We start from the raw sequence: 27,987 nt of genomic DNA on the forward strand, positions 1-27,987 counted from the left end.
TTGTAAAAGGTCGTGGGAAGAACTCGTTTCTTCTTGGGTCGCCGGTCTCGTCTCTAGCGTAATAGCAAAGATCAATATTTACTTATTTTGTGTATAAACAGTACAGACACGAGGTCAAGACACCACACCCACGTGGCGATGCGGTGGAGTGCCCAGAGGTGTTCCAAGTCAGGGCTCCGACGTGGATAATGAAATATCCCGCTGCGCAAATAGTGTCAAAGATCTGTTTATAATTCACTAACGTTATTTATTGTCTTATACCACTTAAGTTAAGTGATTGCATTATAAGGTAAGTTTAGAAGTGTCAATTGGCTTACTATGTATAATCCCTTTATTTCTGCACATTAAAATTACATATTATAAAGTAAACGGGACTATTATAAGTAGTGCCCGGATTCATTCCCCTGCTCTTTCCTCCTCCGGCCGACATACACTGCATTAGAAAGGAGAAGCCAATTCTATCGTGCAAAATTTTAGCGCTTCTGTAGTAGAAGCACGTTTTGAATTCAGCATCAAATCATCAAAGTAAAGCCGGTTTTTATTTTCATATTTGGCAGTATAAATCCCATTCTTTTAGGGTATGTCACAACCATTTACAGTACTTGGTTTGCGGAACTTTTGCGGCGCCGTGCATTGACACTGTAATAAAAGCAATGTTCTCGCTGCAGTTTATTGCAGACCTTGATTCGGTGTGCAGGCTTCAGTTCGACTAGTAAATGAATAACCCCGTGGACAGCGTGTAATGTACCTGCGTGTGATGTCTTGCACACAGCTCAGTGTGCAATGCTGCACCGTGTTTTACTGTATGTATGGTAACTGTAGTGTTACACTTGCATTGGTGATCCGTGCATCTCTTATACATTTTAATATTATCACTGGTATATTTACAAGCCTGCTTTTTACACTGTAATGGTGTTCTGGACACATTTCACTTTGTGCATTACCGTCCGTAGCAACGATGGGATTAGATGCGCCTGAAACGATGTTATACTGTTAAGACTGCGAACTGAAACGTGTACTTGCACCTGGACGACTTGCACACCACACTACACTACAATACACCACAACACAACACAACACACCACAATCACTACACTACACTATGTATGTGTACTGGCAATACACCACCACTACACACTACACCACCACAATGCACTACACCGCAATGTGATGTACACTACACCACAATACACTACACCATGTGGTACAACCACATACACTACACTACACCACAGTACACCACAATCCACCACAAAACACTACACTACACCACAATACACTACACCACACTACATCACAATCCACTACACTACACCCCAATACAATACACTACACAACAATACACTGTAGGTGACACCATGTGCACTACACTACACTGCAATCCACTACACTACACCACACTACATCACAATCCACTACACTACACCACACTACAATACACTACACTACAATACACTACACTACACCACAAAACATGTACACTACACACAATACACTATGTGACACCACAATGCACTACACTACACTGCAATCCACTACACTACACCACACTACATCACAATCCACTACACTACACCACACTGTTGAATGTTACTACACTACAAATACAATACACTACACACACCACAAAACACTACACGTGGATTGTGATGTACACTACACCACAATGATACACTACACTGCAATGTGATTGTGTGTGACACTACATCCAATCCACTACACTACACCACACTACAATACACTACACTATGTACACTATGTACACCACAAAATGTGTACACTACACAACAATGTTGTTTACACTACACCACAATGCACTACGTGACACTGAATCCACTACGTGACACCATGTACATTAGGTGATGTGGTGTGTGTACTGTAGTGTTAGGTGATGTGATGTGGTGTGATGTTACTACACCACAAAACACTACACACACAACAATGTGGTGTTTTGTACATGTGATGTGTTGTTATGTGATGTGATGTGGTGTTACGTGATGTGCTACATGTGACGTTAGGTGATGTGTGTGGTGTGATGTAGTACAACTACAATACAATGTATGTGGTGTTAGGTTAAAACATGTGACACCACACTACATCACAATGTGGTGTTTTGTATGTGATGTGTTGTAATGATGATATACAACACCAAATACAATGTGTGTGTTATGTTACTGTGAATACATGTGTACATGGATGTGTGTTTACACCACAATACACTATGTGTGTACACCACGTCATACACTACACCACAATCCTCTGACAAGGCTGTTCTTTGTTTTCAAATTTCCAAGAAGAAAAAATTGTTGACTAGTGTTAGCTGACAATGTGTTCTTCGGGAAATTTCACTTGATAATGTCAGATTAGTATAACTTACTGGTGTAACAGGGCAGTACTTCTTACTTCAGTTCTTCTTCTTGCTCTCTTTTTTTGTTCTTGATGATGTCTATTAGATGTGTCTTTTCCCGAGAAGACCTACATGTTAAAGGAATAACAAGACTGGGAACCGTTCTGTGTTGGTCGGTAAGGCAGTAAGCTTCCAGAAAATTGGGCACGCTTTAAAGACAGGAATAATTAAATATTTAAGAAGTAGGGTGTCTGAGTGCAATTAGTGTCCCCGTCAGTCAAGATTGCCCATGTCAGTCACAACGGCCCATACGAATATGGTCATAGGGATACACCGACGAAATTTTGGTGTCGTGAATTTTTATATTCTTCGGGTGCCCAATACTATCCCGTTAATCTAACCACCATGTTGTGTTTTTCTAACGAATTATTGACAAAGTACAAACAGTAGCCCTAATACAAACCCTATGTCATTACAATGTTGTCATTTCAATTAATTTCCATACGTGTATCTTGTAATTTACCAACCAACGCTAGAAACTGGCCGACCTGGTAATGACCTGTCTGCTCCGTACGGATTTTTTATCAAATTTATACCAGGTATCTTATTGCACAGGCCTGCATGTTAACAATAAGCTTGCTTTCAGTTAAAACCAACAGTTGGGCTTTGGGCTATAAACTCAGCAGAAATCTGGCAGCCCTGGATACAGAGCAGGATTCATATTTAAACAGAGTGCAGTCAGAGGTGAAAGTAACCTTTAATTTCTCACCGGTACTGTACCGGTATGTTTGTTTAGTAGCTGCAGGGCTAAAAGGAGGGGGAAGGGCGCTTTATTTAAATTATGGTTTCAAAATATATAAATAATAATAAAAATTAAGGTTGTGTTTCATTTTGAATTATTACATTTGAACCTTAAATGTACAGTTGCAACAACACTTACTTGAAAAAAAAAACTATTTGGTTTATATTTGACTATTGTTGTGAGTTTTGCCAGTTGTTCTGTTGGATTTGGTGTCGTTGGGGTTTCCAGTGCTTTAGTTTCCTGCACTGTTCGTGTCGTTAGGGTTTCCAGTGCTTTAGTTTCCTGCACTGTTCGTGTTGTTAGGGTTTCCAGTGCTTTAGTTTCCTGCACTGTTCGTGTTGTTAGGGTTTCCAGTGCTTTAGTTTCCTGCACTGTTCGTGTTGTTAGGGTTTCCAGTGCTTTAGTTTCCTGCACTGTTCGTGTCGTTAGGGTTTCCAGTGCTTTAGTTTCCTGCACTGTTCTTGTTGTTAGGGTTTCCAGTGCTTTAGTTTCTTGCACTGTTCGTGTTGTTAGGGTTTCCAGTGCTTTAGTTTCTTGCACTGTTCGTGTCGTTAGGGTTTCCAGTGCTTTTGTTTCCTGCACTGTTCGTGTCGTTAGTGTTTCCAGTGCTTTAGTTTCCTGCACTGTTCTTGTTGTTAGGGTTTCCAGTGCTTTAGTTTCTTGCACTGTTCGTGTTGTTAGGGTTTCCAGTGCTTTTGTTTCTTGCACTGTTTGTGTCGTTAGGGTTTCCTGTGCTTTTGTTTCCTGCACTGTTCGTGTCGTTAGTGTTTCCAGTGCTTTAGTTTCCTGCACTGTTCTTGTTGTTAGGGTTTCGTGTTGTTAGGGTTTCCAGTGCTTTAGTTTCTTGCACTGTTCGTGTTGTTAGGGTTTCCAGTGCTTTAGTTTCCTGCACTGTTCGTGTCGTTAGGGTTTCCAGTGCTTTAGTTTCCTGCACTGTTCGTGTTGTTAGGGTTTCCAGTGCTTTAGTTTCCTGCACTGTTCGTGTTGTTAGGGTTTCCAGTGCTTTAGTTTCCTGCACTGTTCGTGTTGTTAGGGTTTCCAGTGCTTTTGTTTCCTGCACTGTTCGTGTCGTTAGGGTTTCCAGTGCTTTAGTTTCCTGCACTGTTCGTGTTGTTAGGGTTTCCAGTGCTTTAGTTTCCTGCACTGTTCTTGTTGTTAGGGTTTCCAGTGCTTTAGTTTCTTGCACTGTTCGTGTTGTTAGGGTTTCCAGTGCTTTTGTTTCCTGCACTGTTCGTGTCGTTAGGGTTTCCAGTGCTTTAGTTTCCTGCACTGTTCGTGTTGTTAGGGTTTCCAGTGCTTTAGTTTCTTGCACTGTTCGTGTTGTTAGGGTTTCCAGTGCTTTAGTTTCTTGCACTGTTCGTGTTGTTAGGGTTTCCAGTGCTTTTGTTTCCTGCACTGTTCGTGTCGTTAGGGTTTCCAGTGCTTTAGTTTCCTGCACTGTTCGTGTCGTTAGGGTTTCCAGTGCTTTAGTTTCCTGCACTGTTCGTGTTGTTAGGGTTTCCAGTGCTTTAGTTTCTTGCACTGTTCGTGTTGTTAGGGTTTCCAGTGCTTTTGTTTCCTGCACTGTTCGTGTCGTTAGGGTTTCCAGTGCTTTAGTTTCCTGCACTGTTCGTGTTGTTAGGGTTTCCAGTGCTTTAGTTTCCTGCACTGTTCGTGTTGTTAGGGTTTCCAGTGCTTTAGTTTCCTGCACTGTTCGTGTTGTTAGGGTTTCCAGTGCTTTAGTTTCCTGCACTGTTCGTGTTGTTAGGGTTTCCAGTGCTTTAGTTTCCTGCACTGTTCGTGTTGTTAGGGTTTCCAGTGCTTTAGTTTCTTGCACTGTTCGTGTCGTTAGGGTTTCCAGTGCTTTAGTTTCCTGCACTGTTCGTGTCGTTAGGGTTTCCAGTGCTTTAGTTTCCTGCACTGTTCGTGTTGTTAGGGTTTCCAGTGCTTTAGTTTCCTGCACTGTTCGTGTTGTTAGGGTTTCCAGTGCTTTAGTTTCCTGCACTGTTCGTGTCGTTAGGGTTTCCAGTGCTTTAGTTTCCTGCACTGTTCGTGTTGTTAGGGTTTCCAGTGCTTTAGTTTCCTGCACTGTTCGTGTTGTTAGGGTTTCCAGTGCTTTAGTTTCCTGCACTGTTCGTGTTGTTAGGGTTTCCAGTGCTTTAGTTTCCTGCACTGTTCGTGTTGTTAGGGTTTCCAGTGCTTTAGTTTCCTGCACTGTTCGTGTTGTTAGGGTTTCCAGTGCTTTAGTTTCCTGCACTGTTCGTTAGGGTTAGGGTTTCCAGTGCTTTAGTTTCCTGCACTGTTCGTGTCGTTAGGGTTTCCAGTGCTTTAGTTTCCTGCACTGTTCGTGTTGTTAGGGTTTCCAGTGCTTTAGTTTCCTGCACTGTTCGTGTCGTTAGGGTTTCCAGTGCTTTAGTTTCCTGCACTGTTCGTGTCGTTAGGGTTTCCAGTGCTTTAGTTTCCTGCACTGTTCGTGTTGTTAGGGTTTCCAGTGCTTTAGTTTCCTGCACTGTTCGTGTTGTTAGGGTTTCCAGAGCGGGTTTCAATTTCCAAAGCACTGTTTTCGTGCTTGTTAGGGTTTTCCAAGCTTTAGTTTTCGAAATACAAGTTCGTGTTGTTAGGTTCTCAGAGCTTTAGGTTTCCTGCACAAGTTTCCTGCAAGGTTTCGAAATCAAAGGTTTCCAGAGCTTTAACAATCTGCACTGTTCGTCTTGTTAGGGTTTCCAGAGCTTTACTTTCACAACACTGTTTTCGTGTTCTAGAAATAGCTTTACGTGACCTGCACAACAATCCCCAAAGGTTTCGACCTCAAAGGACGTGACACATGTTAAATGTACAAAAAGCCGGATTTAACAAAGCTGTTAGTATTTACCTTTTACATGATTTTTCTGCCTCAGATTGTTTTCTGGTTATAAAGTGTCAATGTTATTTTTGCATGGCGCTCTCACACACACCCTAATACGTCTTCTCAGTTACTAAAACGTGCCGTTATCCTGTGTGAGATTATGTAGTCCGGATGTGTACGACAATAGGACGACTCGTTTAGTACGTCAAAACATGAGAGATCAAGACTTGTCCTGTTTTTTTTTCCGACAAAAACGAGACGAACAAAAAGTCTTTACTTGATTTGATGTTCGCTTTTACAATTGAACGCCCACCGCAAGGGAACATAACTAACACTTTACAAAGGAACGGTCACCTCGAGGAACATAACTAACCCTCCTTGAAGGAACTTCCACCTCAAGGGAACATAACTAACCCTTTACAAGGAACTTCCACCTCAAGGGAACATAACTAACCCTTTACAAGGAACTTCCACCTGTAGGATGGGAACTAACCCTTTACAAAGGAACTTCCACCTCAGGTGGAGTTCCCTTGTATTGATTGGGAAATGTTTCCTTGAAGGTGGAGTTCCCTTGTATTGATTGGGAAATGTTTCCTTGAAGGTGGAGTTCCCTTGTATTGATTGGGAAATGTTTCCTTGAAGGTGGAGTTCCCTTGTATTGATTGGGAAATGTTTCCTTGAAGGTGGAGTTCCCTTGTATTGATTGGGAAATGTTTCCTTGAAGGTGGAGTTCCCTTGTATTGATTGGGAAATGTTTCCTTGATGGTGGAGTTCCCTTGTATTGATTGGGAAATGTTTCCTTGAAGGTGGAGTTCCCTTGTATTGATTGGGAAATGTTTCCTTGAAGGTGGAGTTCCCTTGTATTGATTGGGAAATGTTTCCTTGAAGGTGGAGTTCCCTTGTATTGATTGGGAAATGTTTCCTTGATGGTGGAGTTCCCTTGTATTGATGGGAAATGCTTCCTTGAAGGTGGAGTTCCCTTGTATTGATTGGGAAATGTTTCCTTGAAGGTGGAGTTCCCTTGTATTGATTGTGAAGCACTTCATGCTCGTTTTTCTTTTTGATATTTTTTTCCTTTTTAAAATCAATTAAAATAGCAGCGTATCACCGTCTATCATTCTACCAAATACCAGTGGAATAGTTGTACGATTTTGTCTTGGAAGATGTTCACCTCAATTCAGGCCAATAAGGTTTCATTTTACAAAAGTTCTCTTTTTTTGTAAACTCAGTGTTGCCGGGTCTGCTGAACCCCCTTTGCAGTCTGTGTTGCTGTAAGAGTGATGTTTACCATGGCGATCAGCCCTCTGTCATCTTAAGTCACGTGAGCGGAACTCGAGTGACTCTGAGTTCTTTTGCTTAAACATCAATAGTAACCAGACAGCCAGGAAGAACCTGGGAGGCAGGAAATGACTTCAAATACAAAGACCAGATGATGCAGCCTGAATATACAGAGTGGTCCAGTCTGCACCAGCTTACTTTCACCTCTGAGAGCCGTTTACAGTAAGTGCAGTAGGACTACTGAAATACAATACCCAACTCTCCAATAAACTCCTCTAAATGTGTGAGGCATGTCCTGCCCATTTTGTGCTCACTAACTAATAGCTAACTGGTCCAGGGCTTACAGCTTCCAGAGACTAGGATTCCTAATAGTGTCACTGTTAGCTTTCTCTGTGTGTGCTTGTGTGTGTTTCACAGGCTGTTTTTCGGGATGTCTGGCAAGGACAGGGTTAAGTCCGAGCGCAGGGGGAGTGGTCCCTTCTCCAGGACCTGCAGTTCACTGCGCAACTCTGAGAGTGCGGAGCGAGGGAAGGGGGGAGAGATGAGGCAGAGTTAGGGGCCGGCAAAGCTCAACTGCAAGTCAGTTGTAAGTCTTTTTCAGTGTCTTCAGTGTAAATTCAATTGCAAACGTTTCCACTAGAAGTCTTTCTCAGTGTCTTCAGTGTCAATTCAATGGCAAACGTTTCCACTAGTCTTTCTTGGTCTTCAGTGTAAATTTAACTCAAGTCACTTTTTCGTCTTCAATACAGGGGAGCTCGAGGGCTCGGCTCATTCGGTCAGACCTGTCCTCACTCCCAAACGAAAGAAGGGACAAGTGACGCTGAAGGAGGGAGAGGGGAATAGAGAGAAGGAGAAAGCAAGCAGACAGAGGAGGAAATCAGTGAAACGTGTCTTGAAACGAGAGAGCGTGGATGGGCCGGGTACGAGAAGATGAAAACGTCTTTCAGTTCTGTTGAATTAGCAGGAGATGACCTGACAATGCTTAGAGATTGTATGTAGCTAATAAATCTGAGGCTCGCTGGTCCCAGCGGGTTAGAGAAAGTGGTCTTGATACCAGGAGGTTCAAATCCCAGCTCAGCCGCTGACTCACTGTGTGTGTGCGACCGTGAGCAAGTCACTTAATCGCCTTGTGCTCTGTCCTTCGGATGAGGCATAAAACAAACGAGGTCCTCTTGGAAGTGACTTTGCAGCAGCAGCTGTTGTTGATGATGCAGCGTTCACCCCCCTAGTCTCTGGAAGTAGCTTTGGAGAGAAGCCTCTGCTAAATGACTCATTAATAATAATAAAACAATTCCATTAATCTCACCTGTCCTGCACTTCTAATGGCTACTCAGTCTCAGGGGTGCAATTCTGAAAGAAACACATCTTAGAGCCGACTTGGATTTTCATTTGAATACATCTCTGGAGCTACACTGGGGTTAAAGGAAGTTCTCAATTTGCTTGCCTTGTCTTCTAGGAAGTCTGTCAATGCTTTACTTCCTGGTCACCCAACAGCAGTGTCTTCTTGGTGCATGTCAGTCAATAGGGCAAGCAGCAGCTGATTGGTTATTGAAAGACAAGAAGCCAGAGAAGCGGGGCGATTTTACCCGCCATGCGATCTAGGAAGTTACACTATCCGAAAGCATGGCTTGAGCAAACTGAGATATCATGGTTTTAATTAAAAATGACACATTCAAATACGTGTTCATTTCAGAACTGCACATTCACACCTATATAATGAAGGGCTGTCAATTGGTGGGGGGGGGGGATGAATGGAATTATTTTGTCGGCTACAATTACTTTGAGGTGACGATGGGTTGAGGAGCTGCTTTTCAGTTCTAATTACCAGCCACAGACATGAAGAAGAGCCAGCACCCTCTACAGGTCGGCCATCATGTTTGTTTTGCTAACTGCGACAGGGAGGAAGTGACATAAGACGAAACAAAAAATAATTGTCTTGACGCCTGACTGCTTTGATTATGAGACAGCGGGACCAGGTCTGTGATGAAGGGAACGAAAAAACTAAAGAGCAAGGGAATAAAAAAGGAGGAAGAAGAGCCACTGCCTGTACAGCCCGGCTCATCAGCGGAGAGAGAGATGGAGAGAGGGTGTGTGAAAATGGAGGGAGGAAGAAGGAAACTCAGGAGCCCACATGTCCATAGCAGATAGGAGATGGAGAGTCAACATTCTCTGCATGATAACAGGGGCCGTGATCCTGCTAATAAAGCTAATAAGAGGTGAGAGAATGGATTTTAAAGATGGTCAGCGCTCCATTAAAGAGGGGCCAGTGATCCTGTTAGTAAAGCTAATAAGAGGTGAGGGAATGGATTTTAAAGATTTTCAGCACTCACAGGTCTGGCTGTGTCTCTGCAGGTGGGCTCTGGAACACTGTGCGGGACTCCGTTACGATCGGGGGATGTGTGTTCAGCATGTTCCTGGGCTTCCAGCGCTCCTGGAAGAGCCGGCCCCTGGATGAGAAGGCAGTGGCCCAGTTCCGCCAGGCCTGCTCTCAACACGGCTTCACCCCCGACCGCATACTGCCGCACAGGTCATACCTGCTCAACTGTGGGTCTCCCAAACCTGGTGAGTAGCAGACCTCTCCACCAGGGGGGAGACAGGCATGAAATTGCACATCAGTTCCATCTGGCTCCACCTGCCGGAGACAGATACAGGAAAGATCTGTTAGTACATATCTGGACCACCTTGCAGTAACAACTCTCCCCTAGAGGGAGATAAAGATACAGGAGATTACCAGAGCAGTGCTGCCTGTTTTCACCAGGGGGAGCAAAGATACATGAAATTACCATAGCAGTACTGCCTTTCTCCACAGTCTCTCGCCCTAGAGGGATATAAAGGGGGGGGGGGGGGGGATAAAGATACATTAGACCCGTTAACTGGGCTGTTACCTCGAGTATATGGGGTCATATTCCCAGTACAGTAAAGCTGCAGCTTGCATGACGGCCTGAGGTCCACCAGGGGGAGGCAGATATGTAAAATGCTGTACTGATCTAGACTGTAGTGAATTTGCCGGTTTTGAGATCCCCAGTACAGTAACCAAACTGGACTGACTTGCTGTACTGCCTGTATCCACTTGGGGGAGACAAAGATACAGGAAAAACTCTCTCCAGTACTGTTGTTTTCCATTCAGACTGCAGAGAATTTGCTGGCTCTCAGATCCCCGATACAGTGCAGTTAGTTCTGAACTGGACTATCCTGCAATACTACCGGTATCCATTGGGGGGGGGGGGGATGGGCAAAGATACAGGAAAGGTCCTGAGATCACAGCCAGCAAAACAAGTGTTCACTAGATGGTGTTCATATATCTCTGTTCACAAGACATAATACATATATCTCTGGCAGGAAACTGGAGCATAAGAGCAGCTTAACACAGACTTGTCAAAAAAAAAACACTTTCAGTAAAAAAAAAAAAAAAAAAAAAAAAAAGAAATGAAATATTGTAAATAAGATTTAAACAAACAAAAAACAGGACACGGCACTCCACGCCAAAATAAATAGATACACAAAAACGGACTATACAGACATACACGGTGCACGGACAGACACACTAACAAACACGGTGAGCAGATAAATAAACAAGTATCATGCTGGTCCCACCTGCATGCAATAGCAATTTTTGACAAATTATTTCTCTTCCTCTCTCTCCCGTTCTCCACTCACCGAACATCCAACCGCGAGTGGGTCAAAACATGCTGCTTTTATGCAGCTGTACTGAGACTTGATTGCTAATCAATCATTCAATTGGAGTCTCGGTACAACTGCACGTGAATTAATAAAGTGCAATTCCCCGTGCTCACATATTATTACTTTTTACTTGCACGTGAAGTGCTGTGCAATCCTCGTGCCTAAATACAAATACATTTTAAACACTCATGTTACACAGACCCATTTATATCCCGTGTACCAATGACTATACACCAACATTTAACACACCACACGCAACATAACAGATAATATACACAGGGGCGGGCACTTTGTCACAACGTGTTATACACATTTCAGACTTTTATGACTTGGGCTTCAGACTGAAATCCCCTTGCTTTGGGTGACCATTTCATTGAAATTGGCAAGATTTACATTCATTTAAAAATAAAAATTTTGAATGCAATTCACTTATGATTATCAGCTTATATAAGCACACGTATCATATAATGAAATATTAAGTGTTTATAGACAAGTTTATGCAGTTAAAATCATATATAATCATGAAAAACCTGGTTTCAAGCAGGTGTACTCAAACTTTTGACTGGTACTATATAAATAAATAAAATATAAGAACATGTAATGTGATTGTTTTCTCCCCAGATCTCTATGAGAAGAGCAGAGCCATGCTCATTGATGAACTGAAGAGGTGTGAGCAGCTGGGCCTGACTATGTTCAACTTCCTCCCCGGATCCACCCTCCATGACATCACAGTACAGTAGTGTCTGGATAGGATAGCAGATTCCATAAACCACGCCCACCAGCACACCACTGGAGTCACGACTGGTGAAATCAACAGCCTGCAGTTCCTCCTGCAGCCAGAGTGGTGATTGGGGGTGCTGTTTCATTAGTTCTGCCGAGGGAGGTGGTCATATTTAACATTTCTGTTTAATGTTTCTTTCCCTCCCCCCTACAGTTATAGAGAATATGAGCTGCCAGGGTAACACTGTTGGGGGCAAGTTCTCAGAACTGAGAGGGATTATTGATCGAGTGAAAGATAAATCCAGAGTTGGAGTCTGTCTGGATACCTGCCATGCCTTTGCAGCCGATAAGAGAACATTGATTTTAATACCTGACCAGATTCATCTGTATAGCGTCCTTCAAAACACTCATTGAATCTGATCACCATGAGCGACAGAGAAAAGGGCTTAACTGGACCCTTCAATTAGTGAGACAGACAGTGGTCTTGTACCATAAGAGACAGGGAAAGGGGGAGTGGCAACTGTCCTGTGGTATATGGCCCTTGCATGACCCCAGTAAGAAGCTCCTCCCCAGGTCACGACCTCTCTGCAGTGGGCAGAGTTAAGAAGATGCTGGATGAATTTGATTGGACGGATGTACTGCAGCATCTCAAGGCATCTCAATGACTCCAAAGGTAGGGGGCGCTGTTTAGAATATCTATTCACTCAGCACTTGAGATGATAGTGTTGATAACTGGGGATGAAAAGTTGCAGTCTTTTATTTTAAAATACCTTTTTTTTAACCTGCATGGAAACAATGACAAAGAAAATACATGAATAATTCGACCTGTATTGAATTCACTGTGTCTCAGATATCCAGTACAGTAATGTTAGTTCATAACCAGAATAGCGTACAATATCACCTGTATCCACAGGGGGAGGCAAAGATACACAAAAAGATCTCTAGTGTTGTAGCTCTCATCCAGACTGTATTGAATTTCTACAGTAATCCATCATTGTTGTATTTTATGACCATTGCAGTGGCTCTGTCATTGAAGATAGTTTAGGGTTTAGTTACACGCTGTGGTCCTGTTCTACCAGCCTCACCCCATTGTAGCTGCCCTAAACTTGTGCTACCATTGCTGCTGCTGCTTCTTCTTCCTACTATTTAGTCAATTAGCCAATGTTTTTATCCTCTGCTGTTGCTGCAGAGTCCCTTGTTTGTTTTATGTCTCATCTGAAGGACGGAGCACAAGGGGGTTGAGTGACTTACTCAGGGTCACACACACACACAGTGAGGCAGTGGCTGAGCTGGGATTGAACCTGGAAACTCCTGGTAACGAGCCCCATTCTGTAACCACAGGAGCACCGAGCCTCTCTGTTAACTTCTCATGTGTTTTTCAGGGAAGCTGGGCTGCCATCTGGATCATCATGAGAACATTGGTGAGGGGGAGATCGGATTAGAGGGATTTCGATAAATCCTGATCGAGCCTCGCCTGGACAACATGCCCATGATCCTCGAGACGCCCGTCAGGTACAGGGGGAGGGGCTGCCCAGTTCAGGATTGTGATTGGCTCGTCTCTCTGCTGTGTTCTCAGGTTAGTGGTGAGCAATTAAATCTAAAACTCTCTTGTAAGAAGTTAAATTATAAGAAATTGATGATAAATGTCTTATTTTTTATGTCAAATTATCTCAAAGCAATTGTTCTGGTCTGAATTTCATCAGTTACACATGGGACCACAGTGTGCTAACTATACCATCACTGATCTTCAATGACAGACAGACAACAGCACTGTAATTGTTCTGTATTACACTACAGTGGTTGCACAAGTGTAGGGCAGCTGCACTGAGGTGAGGCTGGTAGAATGGGACCACAGTGTGCTCATTATACCCTCAGTGATCTTCAGTGGCAGGCAGTCAGACAGCTGCACTGCAGTGGTTCTGTTTTACACTAAGGGGCGATGTTTCTTTTGGTTTCTCATCAGGCCTGACATGGACAGCTCACAGGAGAACCAGTTGCTCTGCTCTGTGCCAGTAGAGGTGAATTTACTTTCCTTCAGCCTGGAGTGAATGGCAAACCTACACTATAGGGGACTCAAGACCTCAATTTGTAAAACATTTGGATAGATGAGATTAACGAGAAAGTAGCGGGGTTGCGGAAAATATAGCGTCCCGTCCCGTCCCGTCCCCCCGTGTTGCATATAAATATAAATAACAGACCTGGCATTTTCCATTTCATTAACATCCTGACAACTTTTTACATACAACTTTAAATGCTCTTTACATATAACTTTGAAAAGCTTTAAAACTTTTAAAGCTCTTTTGAAAATGTCCGCTCTAGTGCACTGGGGTTTGAGATCTGTCCTCTAAATCAGTGCTACTCAACCCCGGTCCTCAGGGTCCCCTGTGTCTTCATTCCAACTGCATTCCAATTTCCAATTACTTAATTAAACCAACAATTAACAAACTAATAGTTAGTTCAATTAGGTATTTGTAATTGTTTTCAGCTCTTAAATAGCTGGAGATTTCAACTTAGCTGTAAAATGTTGTTATAAGTAACATGAAATCTGCAACTTCTTAGGAGCCGAGAACAATTAAAAAGGTCTAATTAAGCACATGATGAGTTCAATGAAGGGTGGAGTTCAGTAACAGGGAAAAGTGCTCTGGCTTTTCTTTCCCGTACCACATCATGGATCGTTCTCGCTGTGTTATCTGTTTGACAATGTGGGCAATAAGCCTGACACTATCACTGCACTAGAGCAGACATTTTGAAAAGAGCTTTGAACAGACTTTACAGTTGAAAGTGTAAAAAGCTGCCGGGATGTTAAATGAAATGTCAGGTCCGTTATTTAAACTTAAATTTTTGGAACCCCACTCATTGCTCATTAATGACCTGCATCTAGAAAATAAACACTTCAGCTCCACAATGATACAGCGTTCTGCATTGATATAGAATGGATAGCAGTGTTTATAAGAAAAAAAAAACACTAAAGATGCTTAAATATTGAATATATGTTTATATAATAAACAAGAGAAGCTGAAATAAGTATTTCTTATATTTGATGTGTATGTATATTTTGTATAACAAAAAAAGGTATTGTTTTTTTCACCCAATAAATGTTATAAATTGTTCTAAAATAACTTTCATTGTGATTATTATTATTATTATTATTATTATTATTATTATTATTATTATTATTATTATTATTATTGATGACATATTATTATTACTGTTATTAAAAGCAAAATTTAATTATGGAAAACATATTAAAAATAAAACACGAGGCATGATTTATAGTGTATCTTGTGATCTGGAGATAATGGTTTGAATGGCCACACTCTGAGAGTAATGCCTTTGTAAACTATTTGAGGGTGAATGAACCTCCTAGACAGCAGGTCTAAAGGCTTTTCAGACTTTTCCCAGAAGCAGAGACACCATTTGTGAAGGCAATGTGTGTTACACAACCCACTTACAACAGGTATGAATCTGACATCTCACAGGCTCTTCATTTCAGAGAACTTTGTGTTGTTGTTTTTTTTTTCCAATCAAGCTGAATAAATTGTTAATTGCTCAGACCTTGTGTAAAGAAATGTGATGCTGAGACTGAGGCTCTTGAGCTGCGAGTGGCTCTTGCAGTTCTCTGCAGCATTTAATAACAGGAAGATTTGTGTTGCTACAATTGATAAAATGGTAATACTAGAAATAGAAAATTAAAAGCTAAATATTTCCTGTCATACTGTGTAAATATGAATGTATGATACTGTAGTAAATGAATGAATGCACATGTGTTTCTCCTCAATACAAATGATACATTTTTCATATATATTTCCTGTTAAAACTGGTCAGTATGGTGTCTGTTAATCTTAATAAAACATGATTTTACGTGTCCTTGGGACACACATTGATTTACTGGAACAGTAGAAAAAACTTCATTCCATCCTCAATAATACTGACACGCTGGATTCACAGACCCCAATTAGCACTGATCTTGGACTGCTCATTAGGCCAGTCTGGTGGAGAGCATGCCAAGACGCATGCAAGCTGTGCTTGAAAATCAGGGTTATTCCACCAAATATTGATTTCTGAACTCTTCCTAAGTTAAAACATTAGTATTGTGTTGTTTAAAAATGAATCTGAACTTTTTTTTTTTTTTTTGTGTGTTATTCGAGGTCTGACAACACTGCATCTTTTTTGTTATTTTGACCAGTTGTCATTTTCTGCAAATAAATGCTCTAAATGACAATATTTTTATTTGGAATTTGGGAGAAATGTTGTCAGTAGTTTATAGAATAAAACAAACATGTTCATTTTACCCAAACACATACCTATAAATAGTAAAACCAGAGAAACTGATAATTTTGCAGTGGTCTCTTAATTTTTTCCAGAGCTGTATGTGTGTGTATATATATATATATATATATATATATATATATATATATATATATATATATATATATATATATATATATATATATATATACACGCACACACACACACATGCATTCATATACACTGGAATACTCCTGTTAAGTTTATTTATTGTTTTGTATGTTGTTAATAAGAAATAAAATATATAAATCAACAAGTTTACTGCACTGTATTTACTTTTCTTTTATAGTATATAAATACAAAATGACACAGTTATTTGAAAACTCCCTGTATACATAATTGAACCATTTGTTAGTGCCACTGTTTCCAGGGTATCTCTTTAGGCAATGCTTGTTGGGACAGGGGGTGTAAACAACAATAGGGAAGTCATTGTAGATAAGTCTGCAGCATGTGGTCGGGTTGCTGAGACCAACATCTGTTTACTCACAGTATGTTAGTACCTTCGAACTCTATTTTAGTGTTGCAATGGTTGGTAAAATTGTTGAAGTATAAGCTCTACTTTGGGCAGCTGTTATATATTTTAGGTGTAAACTTGATCTGAATGTCCTCTTTCAGCTGGGATGAAGCCTCATTTAATATACAGGTATTTCATTTTAGAGGAAAAATATAACTGTCTCTGCAAAACATTGCAAGCAGTAATGCTGAGGACAATCAAGCGTACTGCGTTAGTCTTATCCTTCACAGTGCTAATCCACTTGAACAGGATCATCACGAATCTGATTTGGCACGCTGCTGCAATTGGGATCTTGTTTAGTCTGATTTAGCAGATGATCTACCTGTGATGATTAACTTGTGGTACATTGCAATTGGGTTAGAACGTGGACTAAGTTAACTCCAGTCAAGTGGACTAAACCTGAGTAATCCACTAGTTATGGGATGCTACAATTGACCCTGTGTATTTTGCTTAATATTTATGCAACATTTGTGTGTTGTTATTTCACATAATGTGTGCCACAGAGCTGTAAATTTATTTATGCCTCCCTGAAATGGGGAACGAGTGAATCGGGTCCCTAAATCTTTCTAGATTTAGGACAGAAAGGTAACAGCTGCAGAATTATCATTGATGCCGCTTTCTTTCAGTATTTATTGCCACTTATTTGATAAGTTATGTACCCTCACTCAACATGATTCATTCAGGGCCCGGTGCTCTACAAGTATGGTTAAGATGGTAGGCCCTGGATAACACTAATATTTGTGATCTGCTGCCAGGCACTCAGATGAAAGCATAAATGATGCAAGTGCTGTAAGTCTAACAAGGTTATAATAGAGAGATGATAGATAAGATCTTGCATAACTACTGTGTTCCCTTAAACAACTGTTTTACACAACAAATGCAAACCACCACCTATTCAAAGAAATAAATAAAAAGACATGCATGTAACAACAATGGAAAAAGACTGTTAAATATGTTTTATTTCTTAAAAAAACTACAACACGCTCTTGCATAAAGCAGTGATTCAAGCAGGAGTTTCAAGGTGACAGTCCTACTTGCATCACTGCTTTAAGCAACACAGAGAAAAAAAGGCAACCTAACAAGTTGTTATTCAGTGGTAGAGAACACTTTAAAACAAGTGTCTGTTCAAGAGCATTTCATGTGCATTAAATGAATTGTTATGAAGTCATGAACAGTATGTCATGAACTCATGCTTGTGACTTGAGTTCAATAGGAATTTCAGTTGAAATCAGTAGGAAATGATGTGTTAGTTACATTGGAATTACAGACACTTGTTTTAAAGTGTTACTCTTTTGTTGTTTAAGTGCTATGATACCCACTTCTGATTTTTTTAAACCCAGATGCCTAAACTGCCAAATATTCCCAAAGAAGACACTGGGAGAGTCTTCAGAGAACAAAGATTAGATGTAGTGAGGGCTGGGACGATCGCTGTTCCTTCAGGCAGGATTTGGAAAGAACTGAGTGAGGAGCTTAGTTGTAAAATATCTTACAGGGCTTTATATAAGTCAAACAGACATAATGTGTGGCAGGAATTGGGGCTGGAGTGTGTGGAGAGCCAGCAGTTACCCAAATTGAAAGAGGCAGAATATGAAAGCGATGAGAGTGCCCCAAGCTGTAGTTCACTGCAGAGTGGGCAACTAGAAAAAAAGTCTGAAACATTTAATGTTTCCTTATCACCAGAAATATGGAAAGAAATCATGGCAGAAAGTGTAACTTACCAGTGTAAGGACAGCAGATATGTCAAAGGGCGTGAATATAATGTCCTAAGACAGGGTGCATGGACTCATGTTATTAATGAGGCAATATGGTACGAAACAAAATGTCCTTGTGCGCGGATATTTAAGAGAGCCAAGGTTTTTCCTTCAGTTACAAATAACTACTTAGAAATGTGTGGTTACTGTAAAGAATGCAAGGGTCAGACTGAAAATTCCCTTCACCTGAGGAGTGGAGAGGACAGACAGGGAGTTCAATACAAAGGGTTTCTTACAACACAAAACAGTCTAGTTCAGCTGGTAGAATGTTACAGGGGACTCATAATAACGAAGCCAAAATCCAGGATAGAGCGGCTCAGTGAATATGGTTTGGAACCTGTGCAGGAGGGTCATTGTATCAGAGATGCCATAAAAGGACAGAGTGCTGGCAGTCCAGATACTCTCCTATTCTGGGGGAGCGGGAGGAGGTTATCAGTCTATGCACCTAGATAGCCGTAGCATGGGTACCGTTTTGTTTAGGAAGGGTTTTGTATGGATTTATTTGCTTAAACCGTTTGTTTTGTTTGCTGAATTGCAGTCGTCCCACTGGGTTGCTATTTTTACTGCTGACCAGCCTTGACCATAGGACCACTATGCCACATAAGGTGTCAGGGTGGGATAGCCACTAGTAACCCAGGGAGAAACTACAAGTGAAGAAAAAACAGGAAAACATTCAGAGAATACAACAGCAGCTTGTGGAACTGCAACAGGAAGGCATGAGATACTGCAGCAAAAGCAACAACAACAAATGCATATGCAGGTCATTGAGGAAAGAACGGCCTTGGTACTGCCTCTAGAGTTGCCAATTCCGGAGCCAGAGAGGAAGAAGGAGCTGTCATCCCAAAACTCAGAGAGGAAGGAGCTGCCACCCCGAAATCCAGAGAGGAAGGAGCTGCTTCTGTCTTCAATCCCAGAGAGGAAGGAACTGCTTCTGTCTTCAAACCCAGAGAAGAATGAGCTGCTTCTATCTTCAAACCCAGAGAGGAAGGAGCTGCTTCTGTCTTCAAACCCAGAGAGGAAGGAGCTGCTGTTGTCCCAAAACTCAGAAAGGAAGGAGCTGCTTCTGTCTTCAATCCCAAAGAGGAAGGAGCTGCCACCCCAAAACCCAGAGAGGAAGGAGCTGCTTCTGTCTTCAAACCCAGAGAGGAAGGAGCTGCTTCTGTCTTCAAACCCAGAGAGGAAGGAGCTGCTGTCGTCCCAAAACTCAGAAAGGAAGGAGCCTGTGTCATCCCAAAACTCAGAGAGGAAGAAGTTGCTTCTGTCTTCAAACCCAGAGAGGAAGGAGCTGCTGCGGTGTTCAATCCCAGAGAGAAAGGAGCTGCTGTCACCCCAAAACTCAGAAAGGAAGGAGCTGCTGCTGTCTTCAATCCCAAAGAGGAAGGAGCTGCCACCCCGAAACCCAGAGAGGAAGGAGCTGCTGCTGTCTTCAATCCCAGAGAGAAAGGAGCTGCCACCCTGAAACCCTGAGAGGAAGGAGCTGCTGTCGCCCCAAAACTCTGAAAGGAAGGAGGTGCTGCTGTCTTCAATCCCAGAGAGGAAGGAGCTGCTGTCACCCCAAAACTCTGAAAGGAAGGGGGTGCTGCTGTCTTCAAACCCAGAGAGGAAGGAGCTGCTGTCGCCCCAAAACTCTGAAAGGAAGGAGGTGCTGCTGTCTTCAAACCTAGAGAGGAAGGAAATGATGCTGTCTTCAAACCCAGAGAGGAAGGAGCTGATGCTGTCTTCAAACCTAGAAAGGAAGTAGCTGTTGTCGCCCCAAAACTCAGAGAGGAAGAAGCTGCTGTCGCCCCAAAACTCAGAGAGGAAGGAGCTGCTTCTGTCTTCAAACCCAGAGAGGAAGGAGCTGCTGCTGTCTTCAATCCCAAAGAGGAAGGAGCTGCCACCCCTAAACTCAGAGAGGAAGGAGCTGCTTCTGCCTTCAAACCCAGAGAGGAAGGAGCTGCTGCTGTCTTCAAACCCAGAGAGGAAGGAACTGCTGTCGTACAGAAAAAATAGGAAAATTGAATATAAGAAATGTGAATTAATACACAACACACATGACTCCAAACAGCAAACACAAAAACTGCCATGCTCTTAATATTTAAACACAAAGTGCATCTGTTCAGTTTATCAGTGTAGCAAAAGACCCAGCTAACCGCACCCTCATCAGGAATCTTTCACACAAGAACTAAACTAATAAATCTCTAGCCACTCTTTTACTGAGGTGTCAGGTCCTTCCACAAAGGGAGAATGTCTCTGGAGATAAAATGCTTTAGTGGAGAAAAGCCTTAGCTTTTAAATGTCTCTCACTGCTCCTAGACCCCAGGGTGTAAACTGCTATTTCATTCACTAAATAAAATACACAAAACTGTTTTAAACCAGAGACTTTACTGTAGAGGATTTGAAATACAAACATGATCATGACCTCCAATTCATATAAATCTTTGATAAGAAACTGCAGGATTATAAGTTAGAATCCTATATGGAATGAATGTATTGTTTAATGTTTGAATCCCTCTGTCTCTGTTTGAATGCTATTGTGTTGTTTTCTCATGTAATATCTTTAGAAACTCTCTTCCTTCCTGCTATCATCACTCGGGATGTCACTGTAAATGAGGTGCAGTGTTTCAACCTGGAGAAATCATTTGAAATAAAACATCTGCAATATTCATAAGGCCAACAATCTGCAAGAGGTCTTTATTAAAGGGGAACCCAAACACCTCTACCTAACTTTACGCCAAACTACTCGTTTATACATCTATAAACACAATTGATAAGTAGTTTTCAAATTTAGGATTAAGAAATGGTTCATTTTGAGGTTAAAAGTCCATTTTTCTCACTCGGGTATTTCTGTGACCAATAGGCTCCATGACGTCATAGAGTGAACTGATTTTCGTTCTTCTCGTTGTTACCATTGAATTCGCGGTGTAGAGCGTGTGAGAGACAGCTAATTAAATTAATCATTACGCCCTGTCAATGTGTCGCCGGTGGTTGTAGCAACACAAACGAAGGCAGATTTAAACTGCACAAGTGGCCAAAGGACCCAAAGGTTGCCAGGGTTTGGACAGCATTAGTCCAGAAAACGAGAGCCTTCTGGAGGAAGCTGACAAAATGGTCGCACTTGTGCTTGGCCCATTTTGAGGAGCAGTGCTATGAAACAACAACGCTTGCCAGGACCTGTGCTCTCCAGCCTCGACTGAGAGTCGATGTGTAGCCCACAATTAGACCAAAGAAGGAATCTATGGTAGCAAAATCAATGCCATCTCATCATAAAAGTGTGAGCCTCTTGACAAAACACGACAAACAAGAGACTAACAGAAAAAGACGGGAACCACTTAAATAGAGAAATCTGTCTACTTTTCTAAATGATAGAAGTCAGAGGGCATCAAAAAAGAACAACAACTCAGGTATGCATTAAATGTAGTTTATCTAAATGCTTACAGTACCATTTGTGGGTATACACTGTATAGGAAAGATTAGGCAAAGACGAGGAGGAGGTGTAGCGCTATACATAAGAAACAATCTTGAAGCCCAGGTGTTTGAGTAAAACGAACAATATGCTTGAAACCAGGCATAATTTTTGCATCAGATTATCTATGCTTTTACACTGTATAAACTTGTCTATAAACACTTAATATTTCATTATATGATACCCGGTGTGTACGAAGAAATGAAATTGAAATATAAGCTGATAATCATAAGTGAATTGCATTCAAAAATTTTATTTTTAAATGAAAATGTAAATCTTGTCAATTTCAATGAAATGGTCACCCAAAGCAAGGGGATTTCAGTCTGAAGCCCAAGTCAGTTAAAAGTCTGAAATGTGTATAACACAAAAGAAAGTACACAGAAAGAGTACACAGAAGTGTTAGAACACTGGCCTAAGTATAAAAGTGTCTTTGTTAGATGTTCTCTGAGTTAACTAGCATGTTACCTAATTAACCGTTTGTCACCAATTATTGTTAACAGGTGAGGGGTCCATGATTACTATAAATATAGGTAGCATAGGCACAAGTTTGTCATTCCTGAATGTAAGGGAGCAGAAAATGACAAAATACACTCAGTTAAGCAAAGAAAAAAAAGTCTGTAATTACTTTAAGAAATGAAGGTCAACCTTTGTAACTGCTACTAGGCCAAGACCATCAAACGATTTGAAGAAACTGGCACTCATGAGGACCGAACAAGGTCAGGCAGGCCAAGGGTGACCTCAGAATCAGAGAACAAGTTCATTCGAGTCACAAGTCTGCGAAACCGGTGATTAACTGCCCCTGAAATACAAGCTCAGCTAAATGCTACTAGAAGTACAGATGTTTCAACATCAACTGTTCAGAGGAGATTGCGTGAAGCTGGCCTAACTGGAAGAATTGCTGCAAAGAAACCATTGTTAAGAGTGCAGAGCGCCTCTCGAAGGTAAAACTGTACATTATAAATATCATCTGGGAGATATTGAAATTGGAGAAGCAATCTATGAAGAAGAGACTTGCCTGGGCCAAAAAACACAGAAACTGGATGTTTGAGGAGTGGAAGTCGGTTTTATGGACCGATGAGTCAAAATTTGAAAAATTTGGGTCCAACCGCCGAGTAGTTGTAAGACACCAAGAGGGTGAGTGCATGAGTTCTGCATGTGTGGTTCCCACTGTGAAGCATGGAGGAGGCAGTGTCATGGTCTGGGGTTTCTTTGCTAGTGACAGAGTTGGTGATCTTTACCAAGTCCATGGCAAGCTCAACCAGCATGGCTATCATAGCATATTTCAGAGGCATGCAATTCCATCAGGATTACGGCTAGTTGGGCAGTCCTTCATTCGTGTATATTATATTAATATTATTAGATAAGGATATGATATGCAAAACATTAGAAAACAAACAAGCAGAAGTACGAATTTGTATTTAAAACTGAAACAGATCTACCATTGTTAATAATAATAATTACATAAGCCATTAAAAAACTTCCAAATGCTTGTTCTACAGTCAGCACAAGAAATTAATTTATGATACTGGTATGCCACATTATGTAGTATAAATATAGCTAAATCTTGCAGGTGTTACAGGAAATCTATGATGCCACAGCTACTCCAATTACAACTGAAGGTGACGAATTAGATGAATATGACAGCTTAAGAGCTGATGCTGGAGCTGAAATTGGCATTCAAGTACGCCCCGATGTCAATTTAATAGGTAAGGTAAAACATGTCCATGTAAACATATGTGCCGTAAAACATTTACAATATTTGTCAGCAGACCCAGCGTGTATTGGAGACTGACAAGTATGTTAGACTGTCACTTTTTTTATGTATTCTTTTATATGAGACAATGAAGAGATATGCAAAATGAACAAGCAGAAGTCTGAATTTGTATTTAAAATCGGAATCTTTTGTAATAGGAAGGGTTTTATCCAAAGCGACTTATCCAAAGAGATTTGTACCAATTTATACAGCTGGGCATTTTTTCCATACCGAGCAATCTGACTTAGTGATGCAGGCTGCCTTGCTCAAGTGCAACAGCAGCACACCTGGGATTCAATGTACCGTAGTGTGTTTATTTATTTATTGATTTATTTATTTTTTATAACATTTAATCACATTTAATAAAAAATTATTACTTCAGATCAATTGGTATGCAGGTAGTTTACACACGTTGTAGTATTGATACAAATACAATTTAAAAAGTCTGTGTTATGTAGGTGGTCGCCTTCATTGACGTTTGACTTACTTTCGTCAGATGCATTGCTTTCAGTTTCATACAGCTCAAATTGATATGGCTGAATGCCACGCATGGCAATAACGAGCCCACTGCCATCAAGAAAACTTCCCTCCCTATTACATTCATCACTTTCACTAACTTCTGAAGAAGTACAGTCAGTGATATCACAGCTTATCTCCAGCATGTTTTCAATAATATTCGCCATCTTTTCCGCCACCGAGTTCACTCCGTGACATCACAAGTCAGATTCCACCACCTGTTTCCTTGTTCGAAAGAAACCTACTCTAACATTACTTGTAATAATACAAAATACAATATTTGTATTTTTATATCAAATCAGAATAGGAAGAACATTTGTTTTTTAGAGAACAAAAAAATGAGTTTGGGTTCCCCTTTAATGTCTTGCAAGTCCTGTCACTCCATGGTCTATTGAGAAATCTCTACCAAAGGAATCTATTGCATACCAACCTGTTTTGGTTATTTTAATGAATTCCCTCTTGCAGTCCTCAATATGGTCTTTAAGTTCAGATACAGCTTTCCTCACATCCCCAAAAGAGATGTCTGTATTGACAGTAATGCTGGGTAAGTCTCCAGCTTCAGGTGGGGCACAGAGAGACTGGAAATTCTACAACAGGAAAGTGGAGAAAAGGAGTTTCCGGTGAAACAGAATGGGGTCCAAAACATTCCTGGTGAAAAGCAAGGATTCATTCAATTGGACAGGTCTGTCTGAAACTGTGCCAATTGTGTACTTGAGATTTTCTAACAAGCAGTGATGTTACCTGTAGAAAATGGATGTGATCCTCTGTCTCTGAAAGTTGTTTCAGCTCAGCGTTTCTCCTCCTTAGCTCAGCAATCTCCTGCTCTAGTTTCTTCATGCGTCCTTCAGCCTGATTCACTGCAGCCTTCTCATTATCTCCAATCAGCTCAATAACCTCAGTGTGGATCTTCTCAATGAATCGAATCAGCTCAGTAAAGATCTTCTCACTTTCTTTTATTTCTATGCATTCAGATCTCTGAGTGAAAGAACACAGTAGAGGAGACATGGTTACAATTGATATCAAAAATACATCAGGCATAGACAGCAAACTTCTGCAGATATGTTCTAGTCCATGTGACATTAATAATAATAATAATAATAATAATAATAATAATAATAATAATAATAATAATAATAATAATACTTTCTTGTCAATACCCACTTTCAGTGACTCCACAGCCTGTTTCAGCTCTTCCACTTCTTTCAGTCTCTCCTGGATTCTCTGTTGTATTTCTGTCTGTGTCTCTCCCAGCAGCTTCTGTGTAGAAACACAGTGACACAGTGACATTTCTGATGGGGCATTGAGTGATATCCTGTCACACCCAACACAGGCCTGTCTAAGTATACTATTGAAACTGACAGAATCATTTAATTCAAATATATGGTCTTTTTTCTTGTCCCCTTACCTCTTTACAATGTGTACAATAATTCTCAGTGGTTCTCAAATATATATTGCTCTTCGGTTCTAGTTGCACGCCATAGACATCTGTAGCACAGACTAGATCAGACAAAATGTGTGTATAGTAGTAAGATACAACACCATCTAGTGCACAGCAGCCAGCAATACAAAAGGACACTTGAGCCACAGTAGCTGTCCACTAGATGGTACTGTTTTATGTTAGTAACAGTGAATGATGGCTGATCTTGCATGTGTCACATGTTTGATTTGTCAAGCACCCGGGTAACTGAAGCAGCTTCCTCTTTAATGTATATTTAGGGCTTCTGATTTAGAGTTTTAACCGATAAACACAGATAAAACAATCCTGATACAAAACAATGAAATCAGTGTATAGAATGCTCCCGTGACCAGAAGAACTTCACTGTGGAAGAGAGCAAAGGAAAGAAGGGACTAGTAGAGTAGACAAACTCAACTGTGGATTTCAACAAACAAAATCCCAAATAGAAATTGCATTTTGTTTTTAACTAACTGAAACATATCTGTTTTAATCATGTAACAATTTTAACAAACCAAATTCAGCTACTGTTCCTGCCTGGCGGTCATCTTGGATTTGAGTTACACCTCTCTACTGACTTTGAGCCTTCATAATTAAAATAAAGAAAATATGTCTACAAAGAAGAAATCTTTACCAATAAAAACAATTCTTCTCAGCTAGATGGTGGTTATAAATTGAAAGATCAAACGTTTTAAGTGTACAAGCAAGCCTCCTAAAAACACACCTCTCACTGTGGGCAGACTGGCAAGAACAGCATGGCATGGGCACAGCAGCTCAGTGCAGATAGATGCGCATGTGTCACTTTTAAAGGCATGGGTTTTGTTTATTATATACCACAACACAATCATTAAAGTCTTGTTTAAAATTTTATGTATTCGTTTGTTAAGAAGATATTATTATCTCTGTGCTGCAATCATTGTTACAATATATTAAAGAGGCCCTGCTTCATAGAGGTGGGTGAAGCTCGCTCCCCCCTTCAGCTGTATCACCAATTTTCCAAGCTGGGATCATATTTCCACCACATCACTATAAACACAAGCATGGCTGGCTCTTGGTTTAATGAAATTAATAAACACCGAAAAACATAAGTCCTGTGAATATTGTAGATCATATGAATCGTGTATATTGTATATCATATGAATCGTGTATATTGGATATCATATGAATCGTGCATATTGTATATCATATGAATTGTGTATATTGGATATCATATTAATCTTGTATATTGTAGATCATATTAATCTTGATCTTTTCTGCTTATTTAACCACTCAGCTGCCACACCCGTCATTTCCACGTGGAGGGCTATCATTTCAGTATTTCCCATGCCTGGCAGAGTTTTAAGTGTCACAGTATTGTCTCGTTCTGCAGTATTCCCAATGACAGAATACTCTGTAAAACAGTGCAGTTCTGTTTTATGACGGTAGATTGCAGCATTGCCTAAGAAATGAGCTTCTCGTTGAAATAGACGCTGCATTACAGCCACTCCCATGTCAACAGCTTTTTTTTTTTTTTCGACTGACACAACAAGCTGTTTTGACAAAACCTTACCAGGAATGATACTGGTCAAAACGAGCTGCATATCAGGCACTGGTGTTTTCTAAAGTAACTTTCAATTTTTATTTTCTAGTTGTTTTCGAGCAGTGTTTTGTTTTGAATGTTTTGTATTTCTCTATCAAAGAAAACCTCCTGTGTCTCTCCTGTCAATCAGCGATAACCACACCCATAACAACACCCCTGTTACACCCTGAAATACATTGTAATACATCATAGTTCAGATAGAGCTATTTAAAAACTAGGGCTCTTTAACTAGCTCTTAATATACAATTCAAATCTGATCTAATGTGAAACTGTATAACCTAGTAAACACACATGTTAAATATACCTGGGAATTCTTATCTTCTAGGATAGCTACAAGGAAATGGTTCAAACCCTTACCTGTTTCCCAGTCCTTTCTGTCTCAGCTGAGATTGTGTCATGGCTCTTGTGTTCCTTGTCTGTACACAACCAGCAAATACACGTCTGATCGGTTCTACAGAAGACCTCTAAAACTCTTTGGTGTTCAGCACAAAGCTTCTGCTCCAGATTTCCAATTGTATTGACCAGCTTGTGCCTCTTGAAAGCAGCCCCCTCATAATGTGGCTTGACATGTGTTTCACAGTAAGAAGCCAGGCACGTCAAACAGGATTTCACAGCATTGAACTTTCTCCCAGTGCAGAAATCACATGGCACATCTTCAGGTCCAGCATAACTTTGAGCAGGAGGAGGATTGAGTCCTGTCTTTAATTTCTCCAAAACTTCAGCCAGCATGGTGTTTCTGCATAGATCAGGCCTTGGGGTAAAAGTCTTTCTGCACTGGGGGCAGCTGTAAACACCTGTCTGATCAGTCTGATCCCAGCAGTTCTTAATACACCCCATACAGTAATTGTGTCCACATGGAATAGTGACTGGGTCCTTCAATAGCTCCAGACACACTGAACAGCTAAACTGGTCATGCGCTACCAGAATATTTGCTTCTGCCATTTCTGCTGCAAGCGAGACAGAGACGCTGATGATTTCACAAGAAATGAATCTTCACTGTGCTGATTTCCTGGAGT

At 40.9% G+C, this 27,987-nt stretch overlaps 1 protein-coding gene and 1 pseudogene across 2 annotated transcripts; one reads left to right on the plus strand and one right to left on the minus strand.

Moving 5' to 3' along the window:
* Positions 1-7,792: 7,792 nt before the first annotated feature.
* On the plus strand, positions 7,793-13,621 carry LOC121307129 (annotated as a pseudogene).
* A 5,117-nt stretch (positions 13,622-18,738) lies between these two features.
* Positions 18,739-27,948, minus strand: LOC121307093 (E3 ubiquitin/ISG15 ligase TRIM25-like). Of its 2 annotated transcripts, none has more exons than XM_041239208.1 (5): positions 27,329-27,948; positions 25,101-25,196; positions 24,681-24,914; positions 24,370-24,526; positions 18,739-20,197 (listed from the first exon to the last, which is right to left on the minus strand). In XM_041239208.1, the coding sequence occupies exons 1-5, from the start codon at positions 27,911-27,913 to the stop codon at positions 18,987-18,989; spliced, it is 2,283 nt and encodes a 760-aa protein (XP_041095142.1). In that variant the 5' UTR covers positions 27,914-27,948; the 3' UTR covers positions 18,739-18,986. The 2 variants fall into 2 exon arrangements, with proteins under 2 accessions (XP_041095142.1, XP_041095141.1); XM_041239207.1 differs by having other exon boundaries at positions 25,083-25,196.
* Positions 27,949-27,987: the final 39 nt, after the last annotated feature.

The sequence above is a fragment of the Polyodon spathula genome, chromosome 53 (assembly GCF_017654505.1).
Source record: "Polyodon spathula isolate WHYD16114869_AA chromosome 53, ASM1765450v1, whole genome shotgun sequence".
Classification (NCBI taxonomy): Eukaryota; Metazoa; Chordata; class Actinopteri; order Acipenseriformes; family Polyodontidae; genus Polyodon; species Polyodon spathula.

Excerpts from the sequence above, each read along its gene's own strand:
- LOC121307093 (XM_041239207.1), bottom strand. The coding sequence starts at position 27,913 with ATGGCAGAAGCAAATATTCTGGTAGCGCATGACCAGTTTAGCTGTTCA. Across the intron at positions 24,915-25,082 it reads AAGTGGGTATTGACAAGAAA|AGATCTGAATGCATAGAAAT; the intron begins GTATTATTATTA and ends TCTTTCACTCAG. Across the intron at positions 20,198-24,369 it reads CATTAAAATAACCAAAACAG|CAGTTCCTTCCTCTCTGGGT; the intron begins GTTGGTATGCAA and ends TCTGTACGACAG.